General features: G+C 52.6%; 1 protein-coding gene across 8 annotated transcripts in view; it reads left to right on the top strand.

The window, feature by feature from the left end:
- The window catches only part of LOC146253197 (trinucleotide repeat-containing gene 6A protein-like), a 34,263-nt gene extending 19,359 nt beyond the window's left edge, over nt 1-14,904 (top strand). For 7 of the 8 annotated variants that reach the window (XM_084677066.1, XM_084677070.1, XM_084677065.1 and 4 more), the window contains 18 exons: nt 397-3,093; nt 4,727-4,990; nt 5,157-5,311; nt 5,482-5,559; nt 5,659-5,710; nt 5,821-5,948; nt 6,916-7,047; nt 7,165-7,299; nt 7,461-7,547; nt 7,663-7,834; nt 7,995-8,126; nt 8,213-8,386; nt 8,495-8,635; nt 8,777-8,884; nt 9,104-9,310; nt 9,496-9,566; nt 9,673-9,812; nt 10,138-14,904. In XM_084677066.1, the coding sequence (XP_084533192.1) occupies nt 397-3,093; nt 4,727-4,990; nt 5,157-5,311; nt 5,482-5,559; nt 5,659-5,710; nt 5,821-5,948; nt 6,916-7,047; nt 7,165-7,299; nt 7,461-7,547; nt 7,663-7,834; nt 7,995-8,126; nt 8,213-8,386; nt 8,495-8,635; nt 8,777-8,884; nt 9,104-9,310; nt 9,496-9,566; nt 9,673-9,812; nt 10,138-10,498 (5,234 nt within the window). In that variant the 3' untranslated portion in view covers nt 10,499-14,904. Of the gene's footprint in view, nt 1-396; nt 3,094-4,726; nt 4,991-5,156; nt 5,312-5,481; nt 5,560-5,658; nt 5,711-5,820; nt 5,949-6,599; nt 6,750-6,915; nt 7,048-7,164; nt 7,300-7,460; nt 7,548-7,662; nt 7,835-7,994; nt 8,127-8,212; nt 8,387-8,494; nt 8,636-8,776; nt 8,885-9,103; nt 9,311-9,495; nt 9,567-9,672; nt 9,813-10,137 lie in introns of all 8 variants that reach the window. The other variant, XM_084677073.1, reaches the window with a different exon arrangement.
- The last annotated feature ends 252 nt before the right edge of the window (nt 14,905-15,156 follow it).

Here is a 15,156-nt window from a genome sequence, read left to right on the forward strand (position 1 = left end):
CAAGACAAATGAGCTAGCAGACACTCCTCTCCTCCCCTTCTCTCTCAGCTCCCTCTTGGCCGTCCCTCCCCCATCTCCTTAATGTCCCAATCCTTTGGCAGACAGTTAGATCACGCTGCGGAAACAAAATGGTGGCAGCTGTGTCTGGGTCGGGGCCCGGCTGGCGAGACTGGGAGGGCGGGCAGACGCAGACAGGCATATGCAGCATTGCTATAGCAACAGACTTTTCCCCCCCCAAATCTATGTCTAAGCATTGAGATGCTGTTTAGTCTTGTAAATGTTCTATATGCATTCTTATTGTTTTGCTTCACTGCTTGAAGAAAAACATACGCTACCAATATTGACTCCCTAACCCCCCCCCCCGCCCCACACTTTGTCTCTGCTTCCCGTCCCCAGGTTTAGATCACCCAGGTCTGGATTCGCAGTATGAAAATTCTCCCTGGAGCTCTAGTTCTCCGTGCAGCGACAGCAACAGTAACTGGGGGAAGGTTCTAGTGGACGGCTGCAGCGACAAGACCTCCCCCGTCTGGCCCTCCATCTCCGGCCCCGCCTCCGGATCCGGCTCTGGTAGCGACCCGGAGCTCGCCTCAGAATGCATGGACGCCGATTCCGCCTCTAGCTCGGGCTCCGAGAAAAACCTCGCCACGATGGCTTCCTCCGCCGTCAACGGAGACAGCAACGGGAACCGACAGATGGTCGTCAGAGACGGCGGCGGCGGCGGCAGCAGCAGCTCTCACCACTCCTTGGCCGGCGCCGGCAGCAATAACGGGGACGGGGCGGGCCCCTGGGGCCTCCCCAATGGCTCGACGCTAAGCACAGGCCCCAACGCGGATGGCTCGGCAGGGAAGATGGCCGCTGACGGCAGCCACGGCAACAAGCTCAACAGCGCTTGGGGCGCCCCGGGCCCCTGCGCCAATCACGGTGCCTGGCCCGGAATGCAGAACAGTGGGCTCAACGGTGGCGGTGTCCAGCGCGCTCCAGACACCCAGGGTTTAAACGCTAAGCTAGGCCTGCAGGCTCCCCTGGGCTGGGGGGGCATGGCCGAGAGCCTGGAAGAGCCCGACGGCAATGGTACAAACAAGGTGTTGGGCAGCAGCAACAGTGGTCAGCCCCCTAACCTTAACACTGAAATGAATGGACCAAATAACACTACTACTACTAACACCATGACCTCTAGTTTACCAAACTCTACTGGTTCGGTGCAGATGAGCGAGCCCGGCTCAGGCCTCGGCTCCTGGGGCGGGGGGGGACCCCCTGCCCTCCCCAACGGCGCCGCCGTTTCCCAGCACTCCCACGGCGAGGGGGCTTTCGGTACGCCCTGGGGGGGCTCGAGCTACCCCGGAGACAAGGGCTCCAATGGAGACACTGTGAACCCCCACCCCTCCCTCCAGCAGGCTGCCTCCCCCCAGCCCCCCTCCTCCTCCTCCGCTGCTGCTGCTTATAAAAGTAATAATAACAACAACGCTGGGCCCGGCCCTCGCTGGGACTCAAGCCCCACTAACCCCCCCACGCAGAATCAGTCCTGGGGGGGCGCCTCCACCCCTGCCCCGGGAAACGGGATGGGTCCCCCCGCGGCGGGCCTCCCTCGCCCCTGGGGGAGCAGTGCCTCGTCGTCCTCGTCCTCCTCCTCCTCTTCCTCCTCCAATACTAAGGCCTCGAACGGAGAGTGGAGCGCCCCGCCGCCCGGCAGCAATCAGCATTCCAGCGAGATCGGCGGCCGCAAGGGGGGCACCAACGGCTGGAAGAGCCTCGAGGACGACGCCCTGGCCATGGGTCCAGGCGGGGTGCAGGGCCCACAGAGCGGGGCTGGAGGCTGGGGCCGATCTGGCGGCAGCGAGGGGAGCGGCGAGAGCTCCGGAGGCCGCAGCTCCGACAGGGACGGCCAGCGCCCCCGCCGCAGAGCCCCTCCCGCCGGGCCCGTCGTTCAGCCGGCCGTCGCCCGCGGCGATGTGGACCCCCGTGTCCTTTCCAACACCGGCTGGGGTCAAACCCCCGTGCGCCAGAACACCTCTTGGGACGTGAAGCCTGCTCCGGTACCCGCTCCCAGGATGGAGGAGCGGAAGCCCAGTAACGGAGGCCCTGGTTGGGGCTCGACTGGCCAGTCGGTCCCCTCCCAACCCAGCAACTCAGGGGGTTGGGGAGAGGGGCCTGGAGGTCCAGGCAAAGACTCACCAGGGTCTGGCTGGGGGGAACAGAAAACCTCAGCTGGCTGGGGAGATGGCAAAGCCCCCGGGACCTGGGAAGATGGCCCTAGCTACAACAAGAGCAATAACACCTGGGGAAACAACAACAAGGAAGACCGGTCGAACACCTGGACCAACGCTCCCAAGCCCAAGCAGGACTGGGGTGCCCCCTCTGGCGGGGAGGGCTGGGGTGGAAGTGGAGGCCCCAGAGGAGGAGGTGGTGGAGGGGGTGGCAACAATCACTGGGAGCCCCAGAAGAGTGCAGGTTCTGGAGGCTGGGACGGCGACAGCGAGCGCTCAGGGACCGGATGGGGCGAGCAGCCCAGGCCCAACAACAACTGGGGAGGCAGCGGAGGGTCCCACAACCCTGACCAGGGCAACGCTCCCAACTCGGGGTCTGGCTGGGGGGAACCCGTAAAACCCGTCTCCCAGAATAACCAGGGGTGGGGAGAGCCCTCCATGAAGCAGTCCAACCACGCACCTCAGAACTGGGGAGACGCCCCCAAACCCTGCCCCTCCAACGAATGGGGAAAAGGTCCTGATTGCAACCCAGGCCCGATGTCGAGAGGCCCCCCAGGGCCCCAGACCACCAACCCTGCCTCTATCAAGCCAGCTGGCTGGGTGGGCGGGCCCATCCCTCCCTCCCAGAAGGAGGAGGAGTCTACAGGGTGGGAGGAACCATCCCCTGAGGCAGTCCGACGCAGGATGGAGATCGACGACGGCACTGCGGCCTGGGGAGACCCCAACAAGTACAGCGGAGGAGCCGTCAACATGTGGAACAAGAACAACCCATCGGAGCAGGGGAGCATGAGTATGAACACCCCCCCCCAGCCTCAGCCCCACCCCCAACCCATGCAGCCCCCGCCTCCCCAGAACATCATGACTGGCAAGGACAAGAACTGCAGCCCTAGTAAGTACACTTTAACATATGCAAAGATCAAAATGGATGGGCTGGTAGAGGCAAACATTTGCTCGTTATGTGAAGTGTATTGGCCAAACTTGCTCAGTTTAAATGTAATGTTTTCACTTCTTGACCGCGGTCAGATTCTATATCCTACACGTGATATGTTTACACAATGCGGGTACATTCACTTGCACACCAATGTAAACACACTCGCTCACATAGACGTTTTCTCATCTCCCCTCGTGTGTGTGTGTGTGTGTTGAGGGCTTTTTGTAAAATGCAGGTTGAGTCATCCTTCTGGAATGTTCTGAACATCGATTTTCTCTCTCTGTCCTGCTAGTGCAAGTGCGGGCAGAAACACAGGCTTTTGTCTGTCCTGAAAGGGAGAGAGTTCCAGAGAGGCGAGAGAGAAAGAGAGAGAGAGAAAGACAGATGGACAGGCAGACAGACATGGAGAGTTCCAGAGAAAAAGTGTGTGTGTGTGCGCGATTGTGAGAGAAAGGGGCAGGGAGAACCAGGGCGAGCCCTCCAGCGCATGTCCCCAGTGGTAAGCTATAGAGATGTTGTCAGAGGCCTGCATTACTGAGCTCTCCCCGCCAGTCAGATGAGATTTACATTACAGAGTTACATTTTGAAGCACAGTGGAATAACGGTAGGCTCCAGCATGGACATCAGACATCTTTTTAAAAAGTGGGAGCACTTTGAATCCAAGTTGAAGTTATTTAGAGACTATAAAGTGAGAACAAACACCCCAGTCTGGGCCCTCGGTTGTTGGGGTAGGATATTGGGGGGGGACAGGTTTGTTATAGTGATACTGCGGAAGGGGGGCGGTGTAGGTCACATGTTTGACAGGAGAGAGGATGGAGAGCCAGGATCAAGGCTATTTATACTGGGAGGTATCTCTGGCATGTTCCTTACGTCACCAGATGGAGAAAGTGTAAAGTACTGGGTGGTCGGCTGAAAGCAGAGCCCGAGACATCACACACACACACACACACACACCCCTTACTCTGAATAAACAAAGCTTACGTAAGCTTCATGGTTAGACAGGGTTCCCCAGGGCTCCGATCAGGGCTCACTCCTACCAGCCAATCCCAGAGCAGGAGCAGGTCCTCTGAACTTGTAGAAATGTTGAGCTGGAACATAAGCTGTCAATGACAGCTGCTTCAAACAGTTTCTACACGAAACCACCGTCTCTGCGACAACTTTAAATGATTGTTGTGTTGAGTCTGTCCCTCTTCAGCCGAGTGGAGAAACAGCTGGGGTGTGTGTGTGTGTGTGTGTGTGTGTGTGTGACAAGTAGTCTTGGACGAGCAGGGACCTGCAGGCAGATTCCCCACATGTAGGCTTCCTTCCTCTTCTCAGCTAGCAGCATGAGAACATGTGTTGACACCCGACCGTGGTTGTGTCTCTCTGGTGCTCTGTGAGGGTCCGCGCAGGATGGGGCAGTTCAGCCTTCTGCATCTGACCCTTGTCTGTCCACACACATGACCTCTCGTCGACCATCAGCCTCGCGTCTGACCGCGATGGTGTTCTGAACATCTGTCGATTTTTTTTTTTTTTTGCGTTTGTCACTCGATCAGTGTAAATGACGGCGTTGTAAGTGAACGTGCGTCTCCTTCCCTCTCTTCCCTTCCAGGCTGGGCTGAACCATACGGCGGGCCCCAGAAGGGGGAGTCCTCGTGGGGAGAGCCGGCCGGCCCTCCAGTGTCTGTGGATAACGGTACATCGGCCTGGGGCAAGCCCATGGATACCTCCTCCACCTGGGAGGAGCCGGGCTCTGGCTCTGGAAGAGACAGAGAGAGGGACAGAGACAGGGAGAGGGACAGGGACAGGGACAGGGACAGCTCAAACACCTGGGGAGGAAGCTCCGGGCCTGGGACTCACAACCAGCACAAGCCTGGTTGGTATTCTGGAGCACATGTACACATTTATGGCTGGAAGTAATCGAAGGGGGAGGGGGGGGGAAAGCATTATATGTGTATTTCCGCACCTCCTTCTGGGCTTATTTTGTAAGAGGTTTTCCGCTGTGTTCTGACTCTCCACCCTGCTGTGTGTCTGTGTCCCAGGAGGAGTGAAGCCTATGGAGCGCTGGCACGGCGAGGAGGTGTCCATGGGGGGCTGGGAGCCCGAGGAGGAGGTGGAGATCGGCATGTGGAGCCCCCCCAACCAGGACAACAGGGAGCAGAACAGCTGGAACTACATGAAGAAGGTTCCTCCCAAGGTCAGCTTCTGATGCCCCCCACCCCCCCCCCCCCCCCCCCCCCCTCTGATTCTGGTCCACCAATGAGACGTGTCGTCGAGTTGCCGGCTTGTTTGTGGTTGGTCGAGGTTTGGTCGCTCTTAGTCTGGGGACCCTCTGTCATATTCACTGGTGGTTTTTCGGTGTTCCAGATGAACAAACCCGTGAGCAAGCAGGAGGACACCTGGATGAATCCGTTCGTCAAACAGTTCAACAACATGAACTTCTCTGTGAGTGTCGCACGCGCACAAACGCATACACACACGAATACACGCGAGTCGAAAAAACTGGTGTTGACGTGTTTGTTTCCTTTCTCTTGTCGTCCGCAGAGAGACTCCCCTGAGGACTCCATGAAGAGCAATAAGATGGAGATGGGTGGAGGTGAGACCAGGGATGGTTCTACCATAGGAGCCACTGAACCAAAACACCAGAGCAGAATAAGCGGGCTGTGTCTGGCTGTAATACGGCGTGCGTTGTGTGCTCCTCCCCAGGGATGATGTCAGACAAGCGCATGGATGGAAGCATGGGCGAGTACAACGGCGTGATCGGCAAGACCCCCGGCTCTCGCCACCAGATCCACAAGGAGGCGTCCATGGAGCGCAGCCCCTACTACGACAAGGTACGCGGCCATGTTGGTGTTCCTGCTGCAGCACGGCTGTGGGTGGGTGGGGGATGGTTTCTGGCTCTGCGTTGCCCCCAAGTGGTGGCAGAGTGTACCGCATGATGCAGGCTACTGAGCGTCGTCACGCTGAAGGGAATGGGCATTGTTTTAATTGCGTGACGAGCAGTATGTCAGAGCCATGGGTTTGCCCGTTTAGTAATTGGTTATCGTTGCGCCGCTAGACAGTTATTACATTACATTTAGTCATTTAGCAGACAATCTTATCCAGAGCGACTTCCAGTAAGTACAGGGACATTTCCCCGAGGCAGGTAGGGTGAAGTGCCTTGCCCAAGGACGCAACGTCATTTAGGCACGGCCGGGAATTGAACTGGCAACCTTCAGATGACTAGCCCGATTCCCTAACCGCTCAGCCACCTGACTCCCTATTATACTTGAAGTGCCCTGCCTTAGCACAGGGGTTTGGCTTTACTGCGTCGAGCTGCCGCTTTTCCCTGCTGCTTTACTTTAATACTGCTCTTCCTTTCATCCCTCTCTTCCTACCTCCCTGTCCGGCCATCTTTTCCTCCTCCTGCCTTGTCTGTTCTTCTGGCTGCCGCTGTGCCTCCTGTCCCTCTGTGCTTGCCGTCCGGCCTGGCTTTGCCTCCGCAGCTCTCCCTGTCCCCCGCTGCTTATGATAGCTCCGCTTCCGACGAGCTCTCCTCCAATCAAAGCATGAGCTTTTCCCCTACCAACACTGCTCAGCCAATCCCCTGTCACGGCTCCGTGCAGGCTCACTCTAGCTCTGGGGCCGGTAGGCAGGTGAGTGGCTGTGAAACACTGCTATCTCGTGTGTGTGTGTGTGTGTGTGTGTGTGTGTGCTCCTAAGCGGCAGCAGATGTATTTTTCTTTTGTAGCTTTCTTTCACAGACCGGACCAGAGGTCTGTAAATTTGACATTAACGTGTGTGTCTGTGCTGTGTTTCCAGAATGTAAACCCCATGTTCAGTGGCAGTACTGCAGCACAAGGCCGAAACGGCCCCCAGCCCCCAGCCCAGTCCCTCAACTCAGCCCAGCCCAACCTCCGCAACCAAGTGCCTCCACCGATCCTGCCCTCTCAGGTAGGACACTCGCACACAGAACCCACTGGCATTGCCTATGCTGTTTGATTGAACACATCGAATGCCCTCCGTTGTTTCCATATAATTATTTTATTTTCCCCTTCCCCCTCTGTCTAGGTCCCTCCATCTCTTTTGAAGTACCCCAACAGTAACGGCCTGAACCCCCTGTTTGGGCCACAGCAGGTGGCTGTTCTCAACCAACTGTCCCAGTTGAACCAGCTGTCTCAGCTCAACCAGATCCAGCAGTTACAGGTTGGCTTCCTTTTGACGTCTCATGGTTTTTGTTGAGGCCTTCTCGCGATGCCAGAGACTGGACACTGACCCCGTCTTTCACCCTGTGTCCCTCCTCTCTCTCTCTGTCTCTCTGTCTCTCCCTTCCTTCCTTCTCTTTGTGCCCATCTCTCCCTCTCCAGCGCCTCCTCCTCCAGCAGCAGCAGCAGCAGCAGCAGCAGAAAGCCCAGAGCCAGAGGCCCATGCCTGTGGGACGTCAGCAGGACCAGGTACCAGGCCCTCTCTTCCCCACTCCCCTGTGTCTCTCTCTCTCTCTCTCATGGAGGATCGTCGGTATTAAGGCCCTCCGTTTCCCCTCTAACCCCTCCCTCTCCCCCCTCGCAGAGTCGTCAGTCGATGATGCAGCCCCCGAGGCACCTCGACCCCTCCCTGCTGAAACAGGCCCCCCTCTCCCACCAGCCCCTCAAGCTCTACATGGACAACTACATCCCCCAGAACCTCCCAGAGCTACAGAAGGACCCGGGCTCCATGAACTCCTTCTCCAACTTCCCTTTAGGTAGGCGTCCACTGTTGCCCGGTGGGAAATTGTGTTCTTCCTGGGCTGTCGAGTCTCGTGTCTAAGCTGGACGTCCCCGTTGTTGGATTCAAAGACGTACCGCCGGGAAACGCCATCCGACTTTATTCATCGTCCTCTCCCCCTTTTCTTGCTCTTCCAGGCTCGAACTCTAACATGAATGTAAACATGGACATGGGCGGTGTGGGGTACAAGGAGCCTCAGTCCCGTCTGAAGAAGTGGACAGCCATGGACATGTCTGTCAACTCTCCTCTGGACCAGAACAGCAAACCTGGTCAGTCTAAGGAGCTGGGCTTTTCATATGCAAGTGCATATGCGTGCTGGGCATTGTGTGTGACGCGCGTCTGTCTCCGCCTCCAGGTGCTATGTCGTCTGGGCTGCGTCTGGAGGACTCTCCCTTTGGTCCGTATGACTTCCTGTCTACTGGCCCTTCCCCCCTCAGCCCTCCCGGCCAATCAATGGGCTCAGTGGGCGACGGCTGGCCACCCCGTGCCAAATCCCCTCACGGAAACACCAATGTCACCTGGCCCCCAGGTACACACACGCGCACACGTTTTGTCATCCGTTCCTCATTAACAGACACATGCACACACCGTTACGCAGGGACACGCCCTAACGACCCCTCGTCTGGTGTGTTCCCAGAGTTCCGTCCTGGCGAGCCCTGGAAAGGTTACCCCAACATTGACCCTGAGACTGACCCCTTCGTGACCCCCGGCAGCGTCATCAACAACCTCTCCATCAACACCGTCCGCGACGTCGACCACCTCAGGGACAGGAACAATGGTTAGACACACACGCACACGTCACCGAAATGTCTCATGTAATGTGTATCGTAAAGTGATATTCACACATTCACACATCCATGTATATTTATTTATTGACGTTCTAGCTGACCCTGTGTGTGTGCGTGTGTGTTTTTCCCAGGGCCATCCTCATCACTGAACACCACGATGCCTTCTAACAGTGCCTGGTCATCCATTCGTGCCTCCAGCCACAGCGGTTCCCTCACCAGTACAGCACAAAGCACTTCAGGTATGTTCCCCTCCATGGGCCTCTGAGCGCGGGAGCTTCGGGGGTGGGGGGGAGGGGGGGATGGGTGCAGGTAGCACATGGGTTAGATCGTGGGACTCATTTCTCTCCCTCTCTTTCTCGCCCCCTCGCTCTCTCTCCCCTCTCGCCCCTCTCTCCCTTACCCTACTCCACTGCCTCCTTCTGTCTCCCATCTCTCTGCCTGGTCTTCCCCCTCTCCAGCCAGAAACAATGAGTCCAAGTGGTCTCCCGGAGGTTCTGTGTCCAACTCCTCGCTGGCCCATGAGCTGTGGAAGGTCCCTCTGCCCCACAAGGGTCTGTCTGCCCCCTCCCGGCCTCCTCCCGGCCTGACCGGACAGAAGCCCTCCTCATGGGACAACGCCCCCCTGCGCATGGCTGGCTGGGGCTCCGACTCCAGATACACCCCCGGTAAGAGGGGGGTGAATGTGGGGGGGGTGAATGTGTGCGTGTGTGGGGGGGGTGAATGTGTGTGGGGTGAATGTGTGTCGGGGGGGGGGGGGGAGAGAATGTGTGTGGGGGGTGAATGTATGTGTGTGTGCGAGTGTTGCAGCCGTTGCTCCCGTGGTGAGTAACCTGGCTCTCCTCTCCCTCAGGGTCCAGTTGGGGGGACAGCAGCAGCTCAGGGAGAACTAATTGGCTCGTTCTCAAGAATCTCACACCTCAGGTAGCTCCTCCCTGTCTGTGTCACACCGCCCGTCATCCCATGACTTGACAGCTCCAGCCGTCCTGTTTGACACGTGCCCCCATCTCTTCCCCCATCTCCCCCCCAGATTGATGGCTCCACCCTGAGGACCCTGTGTATGCAGCACGGTCCTCTGATCACATTCCACCTCAACCTGCCCCACGGCAACGCTGTCGTCTGCTACAGCTCCAAGGAGGAGGCTGCCAAGGCGCAGAAAAGTCTGCATATGTGAGTGTTTATACTGGGCTGCGCGTGTGTGTGGGTGGGGCTCCGATAGATGGATAGATAGGTAGATGTAGATAGATAGATATATCTATATCTCTATATATCTATAGATATGAGCCCCAGCCAACCATGTGCAGGGGTGTGTGTGTGTGTGTGTGTGTGTGTGTGTGTGTACACACACACACACACTCTGACAATCATCTTCATAGTATATCCATGGATTTTCTCACAAACCAAATTGTATAACACTCAACACTCCTTAATCAGTCAACTATTCCCCTTTTCTTATCCTTCTCACCTCTCACTGTCTCCCCCTCTTTGTCCACAGGTGCGTTTTAGGGAACACTACTATTCTGGCTGAGTTTGCAAGTGAAGATGAAATCAACCGTTTCTTTGCACAAGGTCAGTCTTTGGCTGCTGCATCCCCAGGCTGGCAGGCTATTGGCTCCTCACAGAGCCGCATGGGCGGCGCCATGGAGGGGTCACACCCTTTCTCAAGCCGTGCGCCTGAGCCCAGCCAGTGGAATAGCAGCGACATCCACAGCTCCTCCCTTTGGGGTGGGCCTAACTATTCCACTAGCCTATGGGGGAATCCTGGTGGCAGCGAGGGTGGGAGGATCAGCAGTCCCTCTCCAATCAGCTCCTTCCTCCCCGTTGATCACCTGACAGGGGGTGGGGACTCCATGTGAATCACCTGTCACTCAAGCAAGGGGGACCCCTCAGAGTCAGAAGAGAATCATAATCAAGAGAAAGTTTCACTCAAAGACAAACAAACAAAAAAAGATGTAGAAAAACGCAATGGCACTAGTTGGACTCTTTCTCACTTACAGATATACAGCGGGGTTTCCCCTGTGGAAAATAAGTTACGTTTCTCTCTGCACATATGTCCACTTTGTTTTAGCCCAAAAACATATCAGTTGGAATACTTGAATCACGCAGGCCAATTCTATAATGTGAAAGGATAGATATACGCTTCCACTTAGTGCTCTTTCAGACCGAAAAAAAAAAACTTCAATCGAGCTCATTTATGTTTATTCATCATGTTTATTTGAATTCCAATTCTTTTATTTTTATTATTTTGCATTTGTTTGCTGACAATGTTGGAGTCTGAGCTTTTTTAACTTTGCACTGAATGTGGTTTTTCTCAGTATATATAATCTGCAATATAGAGGGAGCAGCCAGTTTTCCAGTGTAGCTGTTTACTCATGGAGGTCCTTACTGTGTGTGTGTGTGTACTTGAATGAGTGTTAGTGTGACTGAGTGTGTGTGTGCACGCGCTCCTCTCTGCCTTGGCACGCCTACCTTACCGCGGTGTCGTGGAGATCAAGATCAACAGATAGTTATTAAAGAAAAAATGCTGACTTAGGATTATCTGATGATATTAAAGTGACATTAAAAGTATTGCACCAATTTTGTGTTTTAAAACTAAAGAACGTGAGCTCTGCAGTGCAAAGAACTGTAGCCGCAGCTGGGACTAGCAAGCCCCTCCCACCAGCCATGGGGGCGGGGACTAGCAAGCCCCTCCCACCAGCCATGGGGGCGGGGACTAGTAGGCCCCTCCCATCAGCCATGGGGGGCGGGGACAAGCAGGCCCCTCCCACCAGCCGTGGGCAGGGGGGGATCAGCACTTTCAGAATAGGCTTTCAATGTTGTTTTGGAGGTGCCACACTGCAACCTCTTGTTTACAAGACTTAGGAGGGGAAACGTGTGTTCATTCTTCCATCATTTTAAAACAAAAAAAAGGAAAAAAATATACAAAAAAAGTTTAAAATGCTGTTCAAAAAATTATACAAAAAAATTATAAATACTGAAAAAAAAAACACAAAAAAATTTGTTGAGGATGAAGACAATGCTTTGTATCTCTGGGAATTCGGATCAGTGTTTTGGCCATGGCGTTGGTTGTTTGACCTATTCCTCTCGTCTGCTAAATAACCAGCAGTGGTTCTCAGGAAATCAAGCCAGTTTTCCCCCCCTTGTAGATAGATACTCCTCGTAGGAAGAAAAATCCAACTTTTAGCACTGAAAACTACTTATAGGTCTGTAAGTTTTTCTCTGCCAAATAACTGCTTTAAGCTGGAGAAGCTCGACACACTGCTGTCCACTATGCTGTCTTCTACTGATGGTGTGGGGCTGGAGGTGGGTGGCAGAATCAGAATGCTCCCTCGCTCCTCTCCTTTTCTCCGCTCCACTGGTGTGATCAGTGAGAGTCGTTTGTGACTGACTGTCAGTGGAAATGTCCTGTCAGACTGTAACCAAGAAAAAGCTGAATCTATGCATACTGTAGCCACTCACAAGGCCTACAGAGGGGCTTTTTCTGTCCATGTCACAAGTCAAATGTTTTAAATGTTTCAATAATTAATTAATGCGAAAATATACCTTGTTTCGAATTACTCATTGCCACAGATGGTGTTGGGGGAAAAAAAGGAAAGAAAAAAAATAATCTTGTTTTTGTTGGTGATGATAATATTTTAACAGTGCAAAAGTCGTCCACATTTCATTGCCTTGATTCTAATTGTGTCCGAAGATGCAACAAGTCAAGTGGCTTTTACCTGTTTACAACTAGAATATGATTGTATTGTGTACTGTTTGGTTTGTGCTGATCTGAAGTTCCTGACCTGACAATGAATACGTCTATGTGTGTTAGGCTGCTCCACACCGGCAGGTGTGTGTGTGTCTGTCTGTGTGTGTGTGCGCGTGTGTTTGTTTGTTTCACTGCAGGGGTCGGGTGGGTCGTTCCTGGTGACTCAACGAGGAGGGGGAGGGATAGTGTGGGTGGGTGGAGGAAAGGTCTGCAGGGGTGAATGTAATCCATCGGTGGTAGTTGAAAATACACCCATTTGAATAATGTACATAGATTTACCGACTATTTACAATATTGATTGTTTAGTTACAATGATGCACAATTTGTGAAAAGCTTCAAAGAGAGAGCGAGAGATGTCAGCATTAGGCGAAGCCATGGACCTTAATTTCTTTTCTTTATTATTTTGTGTGTAAAGCTGTTCTCTCCAGTAGTTTTCTTTCAGTAGAATTTGCTAGTTGTGTTTTAAGTTATCCGTATTTAATGACTTAAAAGCATAGTACAAAACCCTTGAGTATTACCCTGACTTGATAGTGGTGTGTGCCAGTATTGAACCATATAAGTAACTGCTCTACCAAATATAATTCAATCAAAAAGATATGTTTACTTAATTCCAGATCTTGCTTATATCTCACTTTTGTTTAACAAATGTTATTAAGTGGAACATTGGAACCAGGTTGTTTTTTCTAATAACTTTATTGACAAATTGAACTGAGGAGCCTTGGATTTGCACTTGGTGTATTTATAGCTTGACAAGAGTGAAGAGGTTAGGAGGAGGTCAGGGTGCTCTGTCTGTCAGACAGGGAGAGGGAGAAAGATGGCTGAAGCTGAATCAGTATACAATTGACTCCAGGGTGAAGTTGGTCCTGTGGCACAGACCTGGGGTCAGTTTGCCCTCCCCCAGTCAGAAACTTAACTAAAGACTGACCCCCCCCCAACCCTGAGTCCAGGGCCCTCCTTGCCCTGCTCCTAGAGAAGGGACTAGCAGCCTCTTCTGAGGCATCCACCCCTTTCATCCATCCCCTCTCTGCTGTTCTGCTGTCCTCCCCATGGTTGTTCATGGTCTCTCCCTGATTAGTGTAGTCCAGTCTGTATACTGCTACTGGGTTTTTGGACAACCCGGTCTCTCACAGACGCTGTTAGTGTGTGTGCTTGTGCGTGTTCATTTTTGAACTCACTGTCATGCCAAATTGAGGAGGGTGCAAGGGAGGAAAGGGATTGAGGTTTATTTGTGTGTGTAGAAGCTGGACAATGTATATGCTTGAAATGTCATTTGCAAAAGGATGTTGTGAGGAATTGAGATAAAAACTTAAAACCATGAGCAATGTACAATCCCCATCGCTGCCTAGCAGCCTGTATGAAGGCCAGGTATAGGGAAGAGAGGAGGGGGCTGGGGGCCTGGCCTGTGATACTATACTACTTTTGTATTTAAAAATGTTGTCCTTTTTCTGACTTGCTATCCTGTGAGCAAATACTATATCTATATACACCCATGTCTATTAAATAATGGTTCCTACTGTCCAACAATGCGCTAAGGCAATTTGACTTTACAAAAACTGTGAGTTTATGCTGTCTTTGTCATTTTACATTTAGTATACACAAACCCTGAAAAGCTTTAGTCTAACCAGCACAAAGACTCGGGGTAAGGGGTGGGGGGGTTGAGGGTCAGGGAGGGAGGGTTTGGGATGGGCCTCAGAGAGACTATGCAGTGGAGTTCAAATCCAGGCTTCCATGTCCATGTGGGTTTGCTTTCCCTTATCCCAAATAGACCACAGGCGAGACAGGATCCCAGTCAGTTCTGAAACCCTTGTTGTGCCATTGTTGAAACTAATAAACCTTTATTACCTAGAAGTCATCGGCCAGTTGTAGCAGAAAGCGCATTAGGATTCGCAATGTCCTTCTCACAGCATCCCTCTGAATGATTACAGAAGGGACTAGTGAATCTGCAAATTTTCAACTACAACTTTTTGTATAGAGATTCTATCAGACAAGAGGAAGGATGAGTAGATTGCTCACTTGTAACCTATATGCACATTGCTTCTGGGAGACTGTTTAAAAAGTATGTATAGAAAATGTAAACAATGTCTAATTACGTACCAACTTAAATGAACAGGAAGTACTTTTCATTGTCTTCCTGGGGTCATTTTAGGATTTTATCTTTGGGGAACTGCACTTTTTGAAGGACAATCCTTATTAGTATGGGTATAATTGAGAAATCGAAGTCGCCTGATACAAGGTAGAAACCAACTCCAGTGTATTCTAATGAATGTCTCCTCTGATGCTGTCATTTTGTTTTTATTTGATCCTTTTCCCCCACTTTGTTGCTTGGTTTTTTTTTTCTTGATTTTAGTGCTCTTAAGAGAATCTGTAATGAGGTGTAGAATAGTAGTTTGTAGGTCCTCTGTTAGTTGTACTTGTAGACTGATAACTGTTTGTAACCTTCTGACCCTGTTGTCGGATTACAAAGCTGTATAACTTGGGTACAACCCTCAATAAAAGACTAACAGTGATCCACCCGTCCTGTCTGAAGCCTCTGTATTTTCTATTCTACTTTTTGCAAGCTGCACCTATTAAACATGGTTGACATCCAACCAATAAGTGATAAGGCTGTCAAAGTAAATGTATGCCAGTATTATTCCAGTTAGGTGACAGAGTAACTGGTTTGATTTACTCCTCAGTATAAATACCACCCACCTCCCTGAAGCTTCAGTGGCAGAGCAAGTTAATAGGTGTGTTCGACTTCATGCAGCCCGGCTAACTTGAAGCAGC

This window comes from Hypomesus nipponensis, chromosome 17, assembly GCF_054491055.1.
Source record: "Hypomesus nipponensis isolate SF chromosome 17, ASM5449105v1, whole genome shotgun sequence".
Classification (NCBI taxonomy): domain Eukaryota; kingdom Metazoa; phylum Chordata; class Actinopteri; order Osmeriformes; family Osmeridae; genus Hypomesus; species Hypomesus nipponensis.